General features: G+C 40.1%; 1 protein-coding gene across 4 annotated transcripts in view; it reads right to left on the bottom strand.

The window, feature by feature from the left end:
* TTYH3 (tweety family member 3) overlaps positions 1-21,950 on the bottom strand; it is a 92,244-nt gene that overhangs the window by 48,932 nt on the left and 21,362 nt on the right. For all 4 annotated transcript variants that reach the window (XM_075179540.1, XM_075179541.1, XM_075179538.1 and 1 more), the window contains exon 2: positions 2,784-2,953. In XM_075179540.1, coding sequence (XP_075035641.1) covers positions 2,784-2,953 — 170 coding nt within the window. The remainder of the gene's footprint in view (positions 1-2,783; positions 2,954-21,950) is intronic.

Below are 21,950 nucleotides of genomic sequence, written 5' to 3'. Positions count from 1 at the left end.
AGATTTTTTTCTATTGGCTGCAATGTGCGCGACCTTATGCCTGCACGCCACAACGCTGGCAATTGAATCTTCCCCAGAGAAACTGATTTTACATGAGCAACAACAAATAATCCTATTTTTTTCTGCTCAGGACTTTATTTGACATTTATGGAAAAGTAAAATTTTAATTTTCTCTAACAAGAGAGAAAAGTAACACCTGGCTATAAGTACCATATATTTCAATAAAATGAACTATTCTATATAGTACAGAGTAAAGCATTTGTTACACATAATTTTATATTTCCTGTGCAGACTATGCACAAACTCGAGAGTTGTGTCACTTTACCCACTCATCATATTTTCAGGACCCTGGTACTGGCTATGTCATCAATGATTACATAATTGTCTCTAGTCACTAGACCCCAAACTATTACATGATGAGAAATGAAGCTAAAGCCTTATAAACGATCACTATGTATCCATATCAACATATTTGCATTAGACAAACATAACTAAAAAACTAGGGTTAGAGTGCTTTTAAAAAGGACTTCAAAATACATTATTAAAAGGCAGCGGCATTCCAAACTCTTTACCTAAAACACACCTGTTTTTAATCTACGAACTGAGCATTCTAAAGAACAAAGGCCAAAATGTAGATCAGGGTCTTTAGCGAGTGAAGGGAAAAAAAGTCCCATTGATAAAACATGATGAGCCTTATATATGAAGAACAGAAGCAGCTAGTTAATATTAAATTACAGTTATCCAGCGCAGACGTTCCATTCTTAGCGGGATCGAGGAAGAAGTGTTAATTAATTTGGATGTCTAATTACTGCCTTGCGTTTCAGTATCTGAGAAAATATTCTATTTTGAGTGAAGGGAACAGCCTCTTGTGAGCAGTAACCCTCAGTGAGGACATATGAATACTCTGGAGAGTCTCTCCCTGGAGGTCTACACACAGAACACATGAGAGAAGGGTCAGTAAAGATTTCACTCATCGTAAGGTTACTCTCATTGTAAAATGTGTGAGATAAATGGATCACCATTCTGACATTAACTTACATAACCATCCTCCACTTTCAGGGCAAAGCCTGATCATCCTGCTGCCTGGAAGGAGTGGACAAAACCAAGCAGAATGCAGTTAGTAAAATCTAATGGCCAGCAGGGTATTATATGGAGAAGGTAAGTCACTTCATCAATAGGAACGACACCAGAAAAACCTCAGACGACACCAATAATTTTTGTTAGGCGCAATGGTTACCTGGCTCCTGCGATTTGGCCGGTTGAAGAGCCAAATGAGATGACCCCATTCTCATTGCTCAAACAAACTACCATATACATTTGTATACAGGTAATATACACTATCAAATATAAGTAACTACTTTTGATTCTCTACATTCTGGGGCAACACAAAACTTACTGCCCCACACATCTGCCTCAATTTTCCTCATTATAAGCACAAACTTAGTTTAGTGCAGTGGTTCCCAAACTGTGCGCCTAGGCTCCCTGGGGTGCCTCGGCGATCTCCCTGGGGTGCCTCGGCGATCTCACAGGGGGCCTCGGCCAGGGCCAGTGGTAAGCAAGGCGGGGACTATTTGGTAATTATTTTGGCTTAGGTGTGCCTTAAAAAAATTTTGGAGACCCTAAGGGTGCCTTGAACTGAAAAAGTTTGGGATCCACTGGTTTAATGCATTAAAGGACAAGTAATTACACAGAGTAGCAATATATTCGGGAATAAAAATGCCTCCCAAGCACATTATTTACCATCCTCCCTCTAAAGCGGTTTAGATTTTTAGCCACCCCAAAGTCTTCCTGCACCATCATCTCCTCGATGTTCGGATGTGCATATTCGCCATCTACAATAAGAAATCTCTGCTCCTTTTTTATGTGCACCTCTATAGGACACGAGGGTAAATGAGTGGAGGTTTAATTCTGAACATCGACGTGATGCGTCTCCACGGACTGTTCCAGGGACAAATCGCCCTGAACTGAATCCCCCCCACAGAATCTGCAGTTTAAGCAAAACAGGACTTGCATGAAGCAATCCAGATTATACGTTACTACTACCAGGAACCCGAGCATACCTCAGAGCCCTGTCATAAGTCATAATCATGTGGTGAGGACAGCCACAAAGCACTGCTGTTAGGGTTGCCCAGTAATTATTTCAGTATGTTCTTCATCTTGTCCAAAGCCACAAAGATTTCTCTAGAAATGCAAGGCTCCTTTCGCAAACAAAAACTTTACTCTTGAACACTTCTTAAGTGTAAACGTTCTAGAATACTTACACTTAAAAGATCTATGTTACAAATCAATACATTTCCGTTTTTAATGAACTCCTAGTGAGATCCAGCTTTCTACATCCAGGAAGGAACAGACCTAACACGAAGTGGTTTTCTGTGTGGCTCATACAAAGCAAGTTCTACCAGTGTGCTGGCATACGCCTGCAGGGGCCACTGCGCTAGGCAAAAGTTGTTCCATTTACTTGCTGATCTAGTGCATTTATCTGCATTGTTGAGGCATCTAGTGCTTTATTTGTATAAACTTTTAATGGAGTATCTCAAATCAAACAAGAATTGCAAAGCATATTGCAAAGCACAAAAAGAAAGGAAGTACCTGGGTACAAATAAACAGTATTCAAAACGAATTGATGGGCAATACATTAACAATAATCAAAATGTCAAGAGATTAAATACACAGAGGTTATAATTGATAGTCAACATTTGCATAGACGGAGTTCAGTTATTGACATGAATCTAGTCCTTTATTAAGTAAAGTACCACGTAAGCGCCTTCCATCTTGGTTCTCACCTGCAGACGAGCGTTGCAATGATAACACACCACGCAGTACAGCAACAATCCGCGTTTGTGTTTTCTTCAGTCTTCCGATGGCGGCAGCAGAACCAAAAGGAATAAAAGAGCAGGAACAGGAGGTCTAGAGCGAGGCAGGCGAGGGCAACACAGCTCAGGAGCATCAGAGACTGCAAGAGAGAGTCAAAATCTCATTATAGCGGCACATCACAAGATAAAACACACTAGAAAGTATAACAGTAAAACAAAAAACACATTCAGACATTACAAATATTAAGCGAACAAGGTAGAACAGGCCAGTAAAATGCATATAAAACCAAATTAAAATATATATATATTATGGAAGAGTGAATGAATTTTCGTTGTCTATTTTGTTGATGAACGAAAACCAACGACACTCTGCAGCGGGTGGACCTTGTGAACTGATAAAGTTATTCGGCACATATTGGCACTTGGAGATCTACACAACACCCACCTCAGATTCAGGCACTAGCCCTACATGACGCATTCTTCATAATATTGTCTTGTCGTACATGGTCATAAATATACCGCAAACGTTATCTATGCTACTGTTGCTTCAAGATCTAGAGGTATTATTTTGCTAAAGACAATGGTAACAATCGCAATCAAGATGATCATTAAGATTGTACACTACAAACAATATTAAGATGCCTTTAAAAACTGCACCACTAAAAGCAGCGGATCAATTCCATACAACTAATTTAGGAAGAAACAAAAAAAGTGACACCACACGAACAAATGGCAGGGTGTCTGCCTGCAGGGCTAGTTCCAGGGGAATTGAAACATTAATTTATTTATTTTTTTATAGAAGATTTTTGTGGCTGGATCACGAAGAAATAATTTATTGTAGAAAATGTATTTAAAATAGTGACACAGACGCCAATTTATATAATTGCAAATGTACTGATTTTGTGATACAGTGGTATAATTCTGTATTAGAAAGATACCGATATCTGATACAATAGGTAAATGTTGTAGGAAATTTGTTTTGTAACTTCCGAGACAGTATCTCATGATTTGGTTTTGTAAGTTTTCTACAAGAAATTCCAGTTAGGCTAATTAGACCTTTTTCATCTGTGAGTGACCAGCACTTGAATACACAGCAAGGGGTAGTTACCTGTATCCTGTCTTGTTAAAAAGATATACGGACTACATGAATAATGTAAACCCAAGTGATTTAGGATATCACAGATTGATGTGAATTTTGTAAGTTAAATTACGTTAAATGCAAGATTAGAGATTATATCCTGATTGTAAACATTCAATGTAAAATCTCAGACGTTACATTGCCAGCTAAGATATGGGCTTGGTTACCTTCTGCCAGACTAGAGCAGAACATTGTATAAAGAGAGCACTGTTCTGTCATGTAATGTATCATTCCATCTGTAGCTTCTGGATGATCACCAGTACCTCAAACTGGTGTGTAAAAGTCCTTGTCAGGACTCTTGAGCAATAAAACCATCACTGCTTGAAGATTCTGCCTGCTGTATCCTGTGACCAACAGATAAGAGCTTACACTCTAATCCGTTCCCCGGCTGTCCAGTGTTGAATCCAGAGTCTGTGTCAGTGCTTTGCCCGATACTCAGCAGCCCCGATCCATAGTAAGCAATCAGGAGGTACCAGCCAGCCCACAACAAAGACATTTGAACAGCTATACCAGCTACCCCAGAAGTAAGTGGTTCTGGGCGCCACAAAAGGAGTCTAGTGGTGGCAGGCAAATTCTCCTACAACTAATGCGCAGTCGGCGAGTGTCTGGTGGCAAAGTGGCACCGGTAGGAGTGGTCAGTAACAGCCGTTTGCTGACGGTGAGAAGGAGACCCAGATAAACTGTTCAGGAAGAACATCCCTCCATTCCCCCTCCCAACTCTACAGACCGGGTGACGAAGTAAGCCCATCCAGGCACAAGTTTTAAATCCGTTTTAAAATCCACTTTATGTGTTTAGTTCTCCAATGACCATTACACAAAGACCAGAGAGTCTGGCACTGTTGCCACTTTCAGTGCCCTACACTTTTATTGTAGTCTCCACCTCTACAACCTGGGTGGTCTCAAAAAGATCCGTTCTGGGGATGGGTATGATTAGTAGAGGGGGGCAGCCCTGTATATTTTAGTTACGGTGTCCCATGCGGAGTAGCCCTGGGTCTGTAAGGAATGACCAACGGCTGCAGGTATTTCTGAAATAATGCAAGGACTGGCTAGTTCAGGGACTAGGCACAGCAATTAAACAATGGTAGAGGACCCTCCCTTCCCTCTTCCCTGTGTAGGAGTGTCGCCTCCCCCACTGTCTTTATATGTACATCTATACAAAAACATTTTTTCATATATTGCTGAATTGTTTTGTTGGTTCTTTGTGAACCGTTTTCATTGCCTATTGTTAGTTATTATGCAACTTATAAATAAAGAATGCAGGGGGGAAAAAAAAAAAAAAAAAAAGAAAGACGCCTATAACTCAGAGAACACTAGATTCATATAAAAACTCCACCATACTTGCCAACATCTTACTTCTCCCCAACGGGAGATATTGGAGGGGAGGTGAAGAGCAAGTACTGAGAGGGGTGTGTAGTCGTGAATTGCTGCATTTTAGCTCGGCCCCCCACAATATAATGCCGTAATTGCGTCATGGAGGCCTCCATCCCGCCAACTTCACTAGCAAGTTGGCAGGATGCGGGAGGACGGCCTGCTCTTCCGGGAGTCCAAGAGACCTACCCAGAATTCCAGAGGCTCCTGGAAATTCCAGAAGATTGGGCAAGTGTGAAATACACCCTGGATTTTAAATGATTTGTACCACTACTAACAAACTTAAGGATAGTTAGAAACTGACAACATGCTGCTTACATTAATTTTAGCAATACTAGGAATACAGCATTTCTTAAGAATTTCTTTCACCTCCCCTCCCTCGATCACCCTCATTGTTGTATTCAGTTTACAAATGTATATGCTGAACTGATATTTGCTTAATTTGATATTAGAAAATGTTTTGTTTTTTTTTTAAAAAATGGTAGAGTGTTATTAACTGCCCTTCTTTAATTATAAAAGATCACAGACCATGCTATTGAAAAGGGCTTGTTTGAAGTTCTTGCATCAAATTGGTTTTCTGGCTAACTCTAAGCAGCATAATTCACACACATCAATAAATATAAGTGAGGGTTAATGCACTGGCCATTTTTATCAATAGTTCATCCTTATCCATGAATTTCTATGCAGCTAATAAAGTGTTAACGAGGATCTATGGAGTGGGTATAGAGAACAGTGGGCGAAATTAGTCTAACCGCTTACTAATGATGATAACACCTTTTACGCTCACTGTAGGCGGCACAGGGAACTCCTACGTACAGAGATACTGTAACACGAAAAGATTAGCGCTTGCCAAAAACATTGAGTCACAGGCCGATTACTGAGCTCTCCCTGCCAGTCACACCACTTTATTATAGTGTTTTAAACATCTCCCTCTCATATGTAAATCCAATGATTCAGGGACATTCACGGGAACCCACAAAATAAAATAAAAAAACATGAGGTAAGACTGCAGTTACAAGGAAAACGTAAATCATCAGAAAGGAATTTACAAAAAAAAAAAAAAAAAAAAGAGTTTAAAGATCATCCACAAACACTTTAAACGGACAGCTGATATAATGTGTTCTGCACTATTTTAGAATTTCTAATTGTGAAGTCCGAGTCATTGAATAGGTAGTAGTCATTCTGCCCAGCACATTCTTATCCACATTTGTACAACTCCGCACCATCATCATTTAAATAAAAAAAAAAGTAACTATATGACCTTTAAAAAAAAAAAAAAAAGGAAGGTGGTTACATGCCCTATAGCAGGTTTTTCCATCTTCGAACCGTGCTGTCATTTCCAACTTAGACAATTAAAATAGAAAAAGCTGATAGATGCCCCTGCCCAACTGGTGACAAGATGGGGCAAGTACACTTGCAGTTGTTCCATGTACTGCTGGGACGTGGGACCCTGACAATTCTTGGTGTACTGTACAGACATGTCGTGGGGTAAGTACCACAATGCAGGGAACCTTAACACAAGTCCATGAGGCCTACGCAATGTGACTTGTGGTTTGGGCTGGTCAGTGGCCATTTAAGGTATATTCATGCTAGAACAGTGCTGTGCAGCAATGAGATTCTGTCTAAAACTGCATTAGATTCTACTGTCGAAGTCGTATAATTGGATGAACGAAAGTATATTGGTTAATATTGTTTTAGTGGTCGATTGCACTCAGTATGCCACGCTACACGTGGCATACGGCGATCGCAAGGTAAAATATGCACGTACACACTCGCATTACAACATTTAGTTATTTATATAATTCATATTCATATTGGTTCCGTTACACAGTAATTTATGAGCAGATAGTATTTAGTTTATTATAAGTTTATATAATATGATTATATGTACACTTCAGTGTTATTTAAGGTTCAGGTTATAGGAAAGGTGTCATGTCTAGTATCATATTAAACCCCTATTCATCAGCAGCTGTCCGGTTCATTCGGCAAAGAGATAGCACATTGCATACTCAAGTTATTGTTGTTAGGGAATAAACCTTTAATATGATGCTAGCTGTAAAATGCTAATGGACTGATTGTAATTGGAGTTCTGGCGGGAAGAACAGAGCTCATCCCCTGGAGAGATGACCACCACCTTTGGATTCCTTAGATTGAACCAGCCTATGACCTGTTGACCCTGGACCCATCTGAAGTCTGGACCTATAGAAACAAGCCATGTCATCTCTATTGTTCACTCTGTAACACTGAAAGTATATATAATTATAGCTGCACCCCCACTAGCCTTAGTCTACTCTGATCACAGTATTCAAGGGTGAACTACTGTTCACTGGTGCCCGTGGTTAGCGCAGCGGTATGTTTGTATCTTTTGGTATTGGCTGTACTGTATTATAATATAATCATGTATTGAACTGTTAAACTTTGCATCTGCTAAAATAAATCACTTTGTGCGTTAGAAACACAATACAATCACTTGGGCAATGCTTATTTGAAAACGATAGAATTACTTTATTACTACAGTCTGCAAAATCAGAAACACTTTATCCTTAGGCTCCTATCAGTACAATTGTGCTGTAGTTGATGTAAAACATACTCCGAAATCTTGAATTGGTACGAGAGTTCAAGATCAAAACAAAACAACGTTTTCCCAGGCGAGCACATCTGGTTTATAAATGAACCAGAAAATGAAAGCTTAGGTAAATATTTACACACTACAAGTCCTTGTATTAACCAGCACCGGTAATAAAACCATAATTAATTATATTAGTAAGGAAGAAATTGATGACCGAGACTGAAAGAAATTAAGAGAAGACCGAGACCATAATGAAAACAGAGTTATTATGTTCTGCTAGTTTTTAATAATAAGATTCAGAAACAGTCACACTATTTTAAAAATCGCTTTCTTAAATTGTACCACTAAACAGTGTTCTACTCTCTCTACTCTTATGCTGCCATCTCATGCTCTATTTTCAGTACAATACCCCCATTAGTGTTATACCCAGCCCTAGGATATTCTATCGTGGGAGGATTAGCATACAAACAACACAGGCAAAGGAGTCTCCGAAATAAGTTAAGGGAATTAATAAGATTGGAGACTAAATGGTATAGCAAATAAAGAAGTGTAAGTTGCTCAATCAATTTATAGGCTATACCAGGTGCTGGGTATAGCCTATAAATTGATTGAGCAACTTACACTTCTTTATTTGTCGGAGAGGCACGTTGGTGTCAGTAGCTGAGGGGGAGTGCTGACATTGGATTGCTATTTGGAGGCTTCTGGGATACCGCTTTGGTAAGTTAGCTCTCAATTTAAAAACACATATGTATGGCCCAAATATATGGGACTCTCATTGTTTAGAGTTAGGACCACCCTATTAGCAAAAGCGCCGTGGAGTGGCGGGTGGCTTTAACATACATTTGCAAATGTGTGCAACTAAGACTTTTGCATTCTTATCTACAGTAGAAATGGCAGATCTGTTGCTGGCTATAGCAGTGTGCTGGGGGAACTCTCTGTGTAAATGTTATAGCAGTCTACTGAATGGAGAATTCTGCATGTAGCACCTTTATTGGATTATTAGCCATTCATTGCCATATATGCCCATTATACAATTAGGAAGTGAAAAAAAAAAAAAAAAAAAAACAGATGAAGAGTGCACTTAATAACAAGCTCTGCCGTTAGCGTCAGAACGCCACTGCATCACCGGAAGCATAGACAATAGAATGGGGGAGCAGTCTCTCTTGGATGGAGTAAAGTGTTTGTACGCATGAATATAGATCTTTGTTTTGTGCTTAAACGTGTGTTTAAGAACATAACTTGCAGCTTTTAGTATTATAGACGTAGGAAATAAGTGGTCATGAATCAGGTGGACCTTAGACAGTTGAAGCATGTTTTGGGGGCCTCAGACTGAAAAAGGTGGAGACTTTTAGGTCTAATTTATGCTTAACTAACGAAATCTAGTGCCCGCTATGGATTACTGAACATTTGTACTATTTGCACCGTCTTATGAAATAAGTCTTACTGTTTAATAGGGGGAAAAAGGAGTGAGAGTACTTTCATTGTTTCAAGTGTCAGGCAAATTACACATAAATAGTGGCATGCTTAATCTCAGTGCAGGGGTGGGGGGGGGGTGGGGGGGGGATTTGGTGCCAGGCTCTTAGTGACAATGATATGTTGCAAAGTCCTGCGGTCCCTCTTGGCCAGGAGTATAGCTGATTCAGAGTATGTGAATTGTTTGCTTGAATGGCTGCTAGTGTTTGAGAGTTTGGCACTTTTTATCGTGGTTTGAGACTTGTTCATTAAACTTGGAAACAAACAACAGACCGTGAGTTAAGCACCTTACATCATCCAGGCAGCCTGCTTGAGACAAATTTCAGCATTTTGTTCCAAGTTAAATCTCAAGTAAGGCCAGGAAAACCCTCATTCTCAGTGAGGTCAGTTAGAGACCACTGGAAGGAAGAATTGTTGCCAAAATCCAGTGTGCTCTGTGGCAGTAAAAGAAAACCCCCCACAAAACCTTTCTTCGTTAAATACGGACAGTTTCCGAGATTAGTCCATACGGACCAAACCTTCATTAACTCCAGTTCGGAAGCTGGCATCTTATCAAACAGCAGAGCCATTGAAAAGCCCAATGCTAATAATACATGCTCTTCAATAGGCTTCGTTTTGTGCATAGATGATAAGTTGACATTAAACTTATAGCTTTCACTTGCAGTACCAATAGAATAACCAGACTTCAAGATTACCAACATGAGCAATGTGCTTCTGTTTGCTGGAAGCATGTCAAAGTGGTATTTTAGGGGCTGCACGCGACCCATACCCCCCTTTTTGCATTTTATAAACAGCCATCTATAAGAAGGGCACACTTCCTTACCATATGCTGCAGCTCCAGTGTGTGCAGCCCGCAGAGGTTTGCCATCTGAATATTGCCCTTGCTGCCCTTTGCACGATTTACTGCTGTTTAAGTACGCTGGCTCTATTCATAAGAGATTACTGAAAGGAATTTAAATATTACTCCTTCCAGAAGTCAGATATTGAACCCAGACCACAGACATTCCTGCACTGCATGCAGAAATAAATTAGGAGATTACTTTTTAGTCCCTGTATACATGCAATGAACCTGACCTCAGTCAGGGATTGATTTACAAAGTTTTTGACTTAAAGCTAGCCACACACACACTTACATGAAAACCTGGGTCCAATCATTTTTAAAATTTTCAAAATCTAATAAATAATGATTACAAAGAATGAGAAAACAGAATTTATGTTTTGTTATCAACTGTACAGGGAATGTCTTCTCTACTGGTTCCATGAGACCATGGTGCCCGTTTACTATGCATCCCACTTTTGCCCCATTAATTATCATTTTTCATTGCTGCAATGACAGATGAATAGGGCAATGTATGACTTTATTTATGTAGGGACAGCATATCCGATAGGAGGCTGTCCCTGCGAGGACTTCTCTCTAGAGTGAACGCTGTGTTCTTACATACGTAGAGGTCTTTCACGTAAATTAACGCAGCTGAGAGCTGCAGAGAGGGATCCAAAGATCCTTTTACCGCAATGCTCTTCCCATATAATTGAATGGCTAACGCCATTTTCAGATGGCATTAGCCACTGGGGTCAAGTTCAGAATAGCTAAGCTTTTCAGGGCTTGATACATTTGCCCAGTCCGCAGTCCCCAATGAGTATTATGGGGACTGTGATATTATGCTGTAATTTGCCTAATGCAGGATATATGTCCAATGTGTCATTTGTTAGGGTTTTATTAAACAGTTAATTTACTTAAATATGCCTAAAGCATGCGGAAAAAGCCATTTCTGCATGATATAAGCCTTGATAAATAGGGCCCAATATTGGTACAGTTTGAGCCTTTGGTTCATTGTGGCCCTTGTCGCACATTTTAAAGATGCAGGAAAGCGTTTACTCCCCCCCGTGTTTAAGAACTCTCTAACTAGGTCCTCAGAAGAGGTGAAACAAATGTGTATTGATTTATAGACAAATGGACTAGTGTTTGGAATGTTAAAATGTAATACTTAAAAAGTAAAATAATGTAATGTGGGACACAAAAAACAACAGCATAATATAGAAGGAACAATGATGTAATGTTATCAACTATTGAAAGGCAGATTCAACAGCTTTGGAACTAGCTAAATGATACAATTTACAGATTCACAACAGAAATATGACAGTTAGGGGATGCACAATAGAGGAAGGCAGTATTTACAAAATATGGGGATTTCCAGAACAAGAGGATACACATTGAAATTGAAGGGAAAGAAGGAAGAATAATGAGAGGTAACATTTCTTTATAGAAAGAGTGATATATCCATGTAATAGCCTTCCAGCAGTATAATTCGTAAAAGAACTTGATAATGCATGAGACAAACATATTGTTGTTAGATTAGAAGAGAACAAATCACAAACACAAAAAAACCCCACAAGAAAAAGGACTTGCTAGATAGAACTATATGTCTTTTTTTTCTATTGTCAAATTCAATGTTTAATCCATATGTCTTCAAATTTTGAAATTGAACTTGTCACTTGACAAGTAGTAATATCAGCCCATGAAAGGACAGTGATAGATTAAAAAGACAGATGCAGCGTGAAATAGTCTGCAAGAACCCGTAAATAGTCTGCAATCTCCTCCACTGCATGCAGGGCCAGATTAAGGGAATGGAGGCCCCCGGGCTAAGGATACTGTCAGGGTCTATTCCCCCCCCCCAAGCACTTACCTCCCTTCCGTTCTTCCATCACTCCCTGTAACTTCCGCGGCGCACAGTAAGCTCCTTACTGAGATCTCGTGAGAGTGAGGCTATGACTCACGAGATCTTCTCAGTAAGGAGCTCACTGCGTGCCGCAGAAGCACTACAGTGACAGCGGGCAGCTAACAGCATCACATTTGCTGTTAGCTGCCTGCCATTCTCCATGAACAGCTGACAGTCGGAGCCTGGGCTCTAGCCCAGTTAGACCTTTGGGTTAATCCGACCCTGACTGCATGCCCACCTCTTCAACCTGATTCTCTCCAAAAGGAACATTTCCATCCTCCTTTAAACATGCGCTCATCTCACCTATTCTAATGAAACCATCTCTCGGTCCAGCCTGGCTCTCAAACTACCGCCCTATTTCTCTCCTCCTCTTTGTGCACTAATCGCTCAAGTAGTTTGTAGGCAAACGGCTGTCTCGCTCGCTCTCCTCACATTCCAGTCTTGACTCTCTGCAATCAGGCTTCCACCCCCAAAATTCCACTGAAACTGCACTCACAAATGATCTACTTACTGCAAAATCTAAAGGCCATTTATACAAATCAAATTACTCACTTTTACCTACAAAGCCCTCAACAACACCACCCCTGCATACATCTCAAATCTCATATCAAAATACTCTCTCCCCCCCCCCCATCCTCTTAGATCTACCTCTCACCAGCACCTCATCTCTCCTCTCACTCCAGCCTACAAGACTTCTCCTGTGCAGCTCCCCTCTTATGGAATTCCCTACCATGCTCAATCAGACTTTACCACAGCCTTCAAATCATCAGATGCTCTTTGAAAACCCTTTTTTTTTTTTTTTTTTTTATAGAGTTGACCTGGTCCTCGATAACACTACGCACACTAATGTACCCTCACAACGATCCCAATCTTCACTCTGATCCACCCTCGCTCCTCTTGTTTGAGCTGTGCCCTCTTCCACTTAGAATGTAAGCTCTGCAATGAGCAGGGTCCTCCATACCCTTTGTTTTCATGCCTGCATTTTTTTACATTTTTTTTTTTTATACCTTGTACGTTCCTTTTTTTTTTCCTACTGTACGGCACTGCGGAGCACCGTGGCGCCTTACAAATATACAATAATCCAGTTCGCTACTGTTGCTGCACAGTGAAAACTATCTAAACCTCAAGACTGGCAGAGGTGTGTGTTGGGTCTGAGGTGTAGAAATATCGATTGTAATGTGGAGACTAAAATAATAAAAACAGAGTGCCAACTATCCCACTTAAAAAGGTGTGATACTTTTTCCAAGTAATCCCACTTGGCACCTGAAACAGCAATCCCATTCTATGCAGCGTCTATAATAACACCAACATACAAGACTGACATCCGACACGGTCTACTGTACTATAGACAGCTGCATTGCTTGATAAATATACTGGAGATGACATAATGCAGACAAACTGCTATGGAAAAAAAAATGTGTTTCAGCATATGCTTAACATAGAATGGCCTCTGGCCATTTTTTTAACGGCTAACCCACATTTGTAATGAGGTAGCGATAGTCTCATAAAACGCACAGGTTTAATTTCATTTTAGCAGTGAAGGATATTTGTAAGAGTTCCGTCACATGACTGCTGCACTGTCCCCTGCTGCGATACATGGGACCACAAGCCTGCATGTCTCCTAGATATTCAGTTACATGAACCAGCTCTTATGCAGTTATCATGTATGTACTGGTCATTGGAATTCTATTGTGGTTTAATAATAATAATAATAATAAAAAAAAAAAAAAAATAGCAATAGCGCTTTACTCACCTGGAAATTACTTCTCTAACACTGTAATATAAGAAGTTTTTTTTAATCATTCATATAGCTTTTAAATAGTTGTTACATTTTGGCAATTAAATAAAGTGCCGGTAAGAGGAGGGAATTTTTGAAAATTGCTTTGCAAAATATTTTACTTATTCTGCATTTGGATGGGAAATTTCACACATATTACACAGAATTTGGCCTTCTGTATGGGAGCATATTTCCCTTGACAGTTACACAGCACAAGCATTCACAAGTTTTATTATAATCCTCCAGGGATCCTTCATGCCCCGTACAAGGTGTTAGCACTCTACCTTTGTTTTCTTGTACATATTCTTGATCCAGAGCAGGGGTAGGCAACCTGCGGCTCTCCAGGTGTTGTGAAACTACAAGTCCCAGCATGCTTTGCCAGTAGATAACCAGCAGAGAGGTGGCAAGGCATGCTGGGATTTGTAGTTTTACAACACCTGGAGAGCCACAGGTTCCCTACCCCTGATCCAGAGGATGAAAGCCATAGGTGACCAACATCCAAGGCCACAACCTCTTAGAGCAGAGGGGGGAACAGCAGGTCTCTCCTATTGTTTGTATAGCCTTGCATTCTAAAGCAACAATTTGATGCCAGAATCCATTTGGATCTGTGAAACAGCAATTACCTCTATTTTATTCCTCAAATTGTTGCATCAAAAAGGTCACTGCGGAGTACAGCAAATGAGATTAGATTAAATGCTGTCTGTTAGTGCACTTAATGGTTCTGTCAGCGGCTGTGTGCTTGTCTTACAAGCCACAAAGTCTCACCTCTAGCCACAATGCATAGAGAGATTGATGGGTGGAATTTAAAGGGTAAACTGCAAGAGTTTTGCAGCACCTACAACAATATCACACTCATCAGCAAAGTGGCTCAGAATCACATTTCTGGCACTGAAACAATGGTCATATTCTATCAAAAATGGCTACAAAGTACTTATGTGTTGGATATCTGCCAATCGTATTAACAAACCACATTGTGAATGCCAGATCTAGCAACCCGGTCCATACACGTACATGGCCAGGGATGGAAATGGATACTATTGCTCAACTCTGGCTGAGTGAGAGGACCAGTTCTCTCAGAATACAACAACATGTATACACACACCGATCAGACGCAACATTAACACCACTGACAAGTGAAGTGAATAACATTGATAATCTCGCTACAATGACACCTGTCAAGTGGTGGGATATATAAAGCAGCAAGTGAACAATCAGTTCTTGAAGTTGATGTGTTGGAAGCAGGAAAAATGGGCAAGCATAAGGATCTAAGCGATTTGTTGAGGGACAAATTGTGATGACTAGACAGCTGCGTCAGAGCATCTCCAAAATGGCAGGTCTTGTGAAGTGTTCCTGGTATGTGGTGGTTAGTACCTACCAAAAGTGGTCCAAGGAAGAGCGTGGTGCCCTTCTGCTCCACGGGAGGTTTCGGTCTTCTCTGAGCTTGCTTTAGGACACCTGCGTTACGGTTTGACAGGTGTACCGCCCCAGCCATACTCCTCACCTGCCACTGTCCTCAGAGCGGAGACCAAAGGCTAGCCCACCTGGCCCAATCCCACAGAAGAGCTACTGTAACACAATTTGCCGAAAAAGTTAGTGCTGACTGATAGAAAGGTAGAATGAAATAAAATGAGGAACTGACAAGCACTCCTATAACCACCATAGGGGGATACACATATTGAACAAAAATATCAGTGAATACACATCACAGTCCTGATATATTGAACTCGAAGATCATTACTCCGGCACTAATGAAAAATTACTTACTAGACATCAGATTTAAAAGGCCAAATGGACTCCCAAATCGGAACTTCTCCACTTCACGGTCAACGTTAAGGGGGCCCGACGATATCACTATTCGTTCGGTCTCTGCTGGATCAGCGTCCGGATAGATAGATACTCCAACCTGTTGCTATATGCGTCCTCTCATAGATCTCACAGTTGGATATCTGTGAGAGGACACATGTAGTAACAAGTGGGAGTGTCTATCCATCCGGACACTGATCCAGCGGAGACCGATCGAATAGTGATATCGTCGGGCCCCCTTAACGTTGACCGTGAAGTGGAGAAGTTCCGATTTGGGAGTCCATTTGCCCTTTTAAATCTGATGTCTAGTAAGTAATTTTTCATTAGCGCCGGAGTAATGATCTTCGAGTTCAATATATCAGGACTGAGATGTGTATTATTCACTGATATTTTTGTTCAATATGTGTATCCCCCTATGGTGGTTATAGGAGCACTTGTCAGTTCCTCATTTTATTTCATTCTATATTTGGATATTTTGGGCTAATTAGGTGTTTTGCCTAAAGGTAGCTTTTAGTGGAGTGCCTGTTATTGACTATTGTTTGTTTTTTTATAGAAAGGTGTCAAAACACATAGCGCATCGTAGCTTGCTGCATATGGAGCTGTGTAGCCGTAGACCGAGTGCCATGCTGACCCCCTGTCCTACAATGGGCATGTGAGCACCAGAAATGGACCATAGAGCAATGGAAGAAGGTGGTCTCATCTGATGAACCATGTTTTCTTTTTACATCATGTGGAGTTGTTTACATGGGGAAGAGATGGCACTTGGATGCACTATGGAAAGAAGGTAAGCCGATGGAGGAAGTATGGTGCTCTGAGCAATGTTCTGCTGGAAAACTTGGGTCCTGGCATTCATGTGGATGTTACTGTGACATACCACCTACCCAAACATTGTTGAAGACTAAGTACACCCCTTCATAGCAACGGTTATCGCTGATGGCAGTGGGCTTTTGTATAAACACCGATCAGCCACAACATTAAATCACTGATATTGTGTAGGTCAGTTTCATTAAAGCTGCTTTAAAATCACCCATACCCATTGTTCCCTTTCCAGAAACCCAAAGAGTGCCCAATGCCACTATTTGTTCTCCAGGGCTCTGTCATTCGTCTTCCAGCCTCAGCCAAAAGTCAGCAAATATCAATACAAAGCCACAATCTCCGCTTGTGGCTTCCTATTGGTCAGTGCAGCCACATCTACTTGAATGACAAACAGAGCGCCCACGAGGAACCGGGAGCACAGCTTTAATAGTAAAGTTATTTTTCACTCTTTAGTAAAAAAAGGACCAATTGCCAAATGCATACAATGGTAGAAATTATAAGTGGAATGTCATTAGTATCTTTTAGTACAACCATTGCTGGAGAACATATCAGCTTCAGTAAATTAGACACTATTCAAAATACTGCAGATACAGCGTAATATGTATTTGAGAATCCAGCTATTTCTGTACACGTCTCTACAGCTTCAATTCAAGTTCTTCACTGCGGGAGAGGAAATGGAAGATACATTTTTCTCAGTTTATGAAGCATTAGACTTCTTGCCCGACACATTTCCGGAATATTCTTAAATTTGTCCTCTAAATATATTAGTATTGTATAATAACCTTATGCATCTACATTATAAGAGACTAAAATTCCACATCTTACACCATTCAAATCAGACCATAAAATGGTAAAACACCTAATTATTAGAGCTTGGCCTAGCATTCGTACTCGGGCACACACACAAGTGTGAAGGCAATATAACTACTATTGAGCCAAATATACATACACACATTATATATATATATATTATATATATATATATATATATATATATATATATATATATATATATATATATATATATATATATATATATATATATATATATATATATATACACACATACATACACACACACACACACTAATAACGGTATAATGTAGATATTATCTTTTATCATCTCACATTTTGGGGATGTCCTGAACCCATCCATACTGCCATTACATGTTGTAAATGGCCCAGTAGTACATTTTATGCAAAAGTTCTGACTGTCTCTTACCCAATTGGACAGTGCTTATTTTGAAACGGCATAAGCTAGCAACAATTTGTACAATGAAACTAGAATGCCGTTTTATTATTAAATTACATAAGTTCTAGTTTGTTGTTGTTTTTTTGTTTTTTTATTTGCTAGGCTAAACATTTTCTATAGTTAGCCGCATTATGCTCCATCTACCAAGTTCAAAGCCAATTGTACAATGTATAAATTTTATAGAGCAGGTACAATAAGGTCTGCTTTGGTGCACACTAATGGTCTGTCTGCTGGGATGTATTCCCAGCACCTGCACGGTGGAGCCCCAAACCGGTCTGCCCGTAGACTCTGTACTGCAGAGTTCAGGTCAAAGGAAAACGCACTGGGCAGTACCCATTATCTCTCGCTGCCGCCGGTGAAGGTTCTCTAGAGTTTCACTTGTATACACCACCTTATTCAATACTGTGGTAAAGTTACGGATAATTAGGGGAAGATGGCCAGGAAAGTCATTTAGCCCCCAGTACCGCAATCGTTTTCCATGGCCCTGACCTCTATGACTACATATCATTACAACTGCTGTCTACAGGAACAGAAGCACTTAATTAGAGCTTCAAATTAGATTGTGTACTTAGTCCTCATTTTCTTTAATGTCTAAAAAAATAAAAATCAAATTAAACCCAAATATTTTTTATTTGATCCTATAAAAAAAGTGTGATGAAGGAAGAAGTCCCCAAAATGTTGCTTCTGTTTACTGCACTGTAAATAACATAATGAGAGCCTTTAAAACTGATGTGGTAGAAATTATTTGTAAAACAAGACACCATTGTTCCCCTTGAACATACTCGCGGTCATCTAAATTATCTTTCAGAGTCTGACATAAACTTAAATAATATTACAAATGAACAGGAAGCAAGGGCTGCAGGGAAATATTACTTCCTCACAACACCAAGTCAATATCTTTAGTTACAGCAAAGTGAAGTGTTTTTTTAAATGCATTACTTATTAGATATAGGGACATATTTAATAAAGCACGATAATGCTTTTAACGGGTCATTAAGGTCCCACAGTGTCCTCCGCAAATTTATTAAGGGGGCATCGCAGCAGATATCATGGATATTTGCTGCTTTGCATTCCTCTTCGTTTTTGGGAGCAGTCACCATTCAACAGAATGGTGACTGCTCCTGGCCGCAATCTAACAAGTCCCGAAAAAAATGTTTTTCGGGAACTTGTCATGTTAATGTACGCCAGCTGAAGCTGGCGTACATCATCCGAATTGAGGAAATCTAATGCTGTCAGCTCTGCTCCGGAGAGCAGAGCTGGACAGCGCATGTGTGGAGGGATCACATGATCCCTCCCTGTCACTCGGTGCTCTCTCTCTGCAACGACAGAGAGGGGATCTGTGTGCGCATGTCCAGTTCTTGGAACTGGACATGCACAATTGAAGAGAAGACCCGAAGACAGCGCTTCCGAAGAGGGGGGTAAGTATGATTTTTTTTATCACTGAAACAGCAGTTTTTCGAAACTGCTGTTTCTGTGCAGGGCTGTACATAAATGTGAGAAGTAGTTCAATCCTTATCATTGCGATAAGGATTGAAAACTACTTTTCACTTTATGTGAATATTGATAAATGTGCCCCATAGTCCTTTTTCAGGATTACCTTTATTTTATCTACCGTATATATGTTTTACTTTCTTTGAGACACTAGAGTCATAATTTATACGGTAGGTTCATCAGTGGTCATTAACAACGTTTCTTTAAATTCATAGGCATCTAAAGTAATTTTGTGATGTTTGGGCTTTTTTTTGCTATGGTACAATGAGCAACGCTGCCACACATTGCTGGGGCATGGATTTAAAGGTTAAATATTCTCTGTAAAGTGCTGCATATTATAGTTGTGCTATAGAAACACTAATAATATATACATTTATTAATACTACTGCTACTACTGATAATAATAGGAAGCCTGAAGGGATTCTCGGAATTTGAGTTAATGACTTGAATCTGATGACGCAATTCTAAACAAGTCCTTCTAGACAATACAAGAAAGAAGAGCTTGTGAATCAAGAAAAAATTACTTTCCCACTTAGCAATGAAAGGGAAACGGAAGGAATAGGAAATGAAAAACACAGCCAAGACCAACCACAGTCTGATGTCTTTACTTTCCAGCCAAAAAAAAAGTCCAAATATTTTATAAATTCTCTGTCACTTAAGAAAGACCAGGAAAGGCAACTAGTTGGGCCCACTGCTCCAGCTCTGACATGGGTTAATATACAACAGCCAAACTCAAGAGCACATAAGCGCTAGTTAATGGGAAGATCATCCCAAATCATACTCCCATCAACATTAGGTGTGAAACTCAGGTAGGTGTTCATGCAATCCAGTAAATCATTGTACTGCTGGAAAGGTTTTGACAAAACAGAAATACACTTAAAAAAAACAGAATAGAAATAATAATAATATTATTATTATTATTAATATTATTATTATTATTATTATTAATAGGGAGGCCGACATTCAACAGAACGATCCACTACAAACAATTACCTATTCATTGTATCTCTGAGTCCCTCTATGGCAGCAGATTCTAAAGGGTTAAAGCTCAAAGTTGCTGAGGGCTAGGAAGGAAAGAAGTTTCCACCGGAAGCCTATAAAAGCTTACTACTCCGATGTCTTTTGGCTCTTCCCCAGCATTACAAAACACATATGAGAAAAACACCAGAATGTGCATAATAACCTTAATGATAACCAGTAATATTCATTATTATTATGGGGCAGACAGTAGGCTGCAATGGAGTGATTCTAGGAAATGCAATTCATAGGTAACAATTATTGCATTTCCATTGTATCCCTCCATGACTCTTGGGATGGTGTAACTACAGCTTGCAACACATTTTAGCAAAAAAAAAAATCCATCATTGCTCTCCGTACCCATGCCCTAGTACACTGGGCTTTCAGAATACCTGGGGGTATATTTACTAAACTGAGGGTTTGAAAAAGTGAAGATGTTGCCTATAGCAACCAATCAGATTCTAGCTGTCATTTTATAGAATGTACTAAATAAATGATAACTAGAATCTCATTGGTTGCTGTAGGCAACAGCTTAACTTTTCAAACCCGCAGTTCAGCAAATATACCCCATAGTGTGATGGAACGTGCTCTCCTGACCTTATGAGTTCCTCCCCTACAATAAATGCCTGAAGGCGGATTTCCTTTAACAATACAAACCTTAAGCCATTTTGGTAAAGTGCCCCTTACTCACTCAGAGGTTGTCCCTTCTGGAAAAAATAGATAATTCATAGGTGCTCTCACTGAACCTAAGGTATGCAAAACCCTTTCCTTAAAGTTCCTGATTAATAAGGAATTTAGAAACCGCTTTTGGTAAAAATTGAGGATTAGATTGTAAAACCACTTGAATATGTTCAAATAAAGCGCTTAGCACCACACAGCATGAAAGTCCACATTCCTCCTAACCTCCTTCCACCAGAAAGGTGGGCAACACTCAATGTGCTCTTAGGAAAAATTCCCCAGGGAAGCTAGAAGGATTGGGTACATTTCCAGGACTCCAGGAGACCCTCCCAAAGGGAGGTCAGGTGGATTAGATATGTTTCCTGGTCTCCAGGAGACTATATTGACCCACCTACACTGCTATGAAACCCCTGTTTTGCTAATTTAACCTATTAAATGTCACACTCAGGCACCGGCGGGTAATTTCTGGTATGCTTATATAGTATATCTGACCTGACAGGAAGTGGACAGAGCTCTTCTGCTGCCATATTTAATGCTCTCCTTGCCCATAAGAGTAACACTGCAACTCCTCCCTCCGACATCTCCGGGGTGATTTTTGAGAGACATTTTGGCATTAGAGGCAGCTTAGGTAAGACATACCCCTGTATGACTTCTTAGTGTCCAGCAGAGGAGAGGGTGGATGTGCTGACAGGTTAACATTGACTAGCTACAGATACAACTGCCCTTGTGACCATGAGGTCTATCTGTGGTCCCCCATAATGGTCCAATTTTAAACTGAAGAACTACCAGGTGCAGTTCAGATTCACCTTGTCTCTGTTCTCTAAACCACAATGCAGAGATGAGGGGCCAATGACTATCAGTGAAGAACTTTTTCTGCTTCTTCCATCATTGACCAACTTTTTGTGCACCTTTGATGGTTGATTAAAGACACCACATTCCTGTTAGTAGGTGCTTGTGAATAACCTGAGGTTGGAATACATGAATCTCCTCGTCTCCAGAAGATAATTTACATCCTTATTCCATCTTCCCCTGGGCTAC

The sequence above is a fragment of the Mixophyes fleayi genome, chromosome 7 (assembly GCF_038048845.1).
Source record: "Mixophyes fleayi isolate aMixFle1 chromosome 7, aMixFle1.hap1, whole genome shotgun sequence".
Classification (NCBI taxonomy): Eukaryota; Metazoa; Chordata; class Amphibia; order Anura; family Limnodynastidae; genus Mixophyes; species Mixophyes fleayi.
This window is presented reverse-complemented; position numbering and strand designations above follow the sequence as displayed.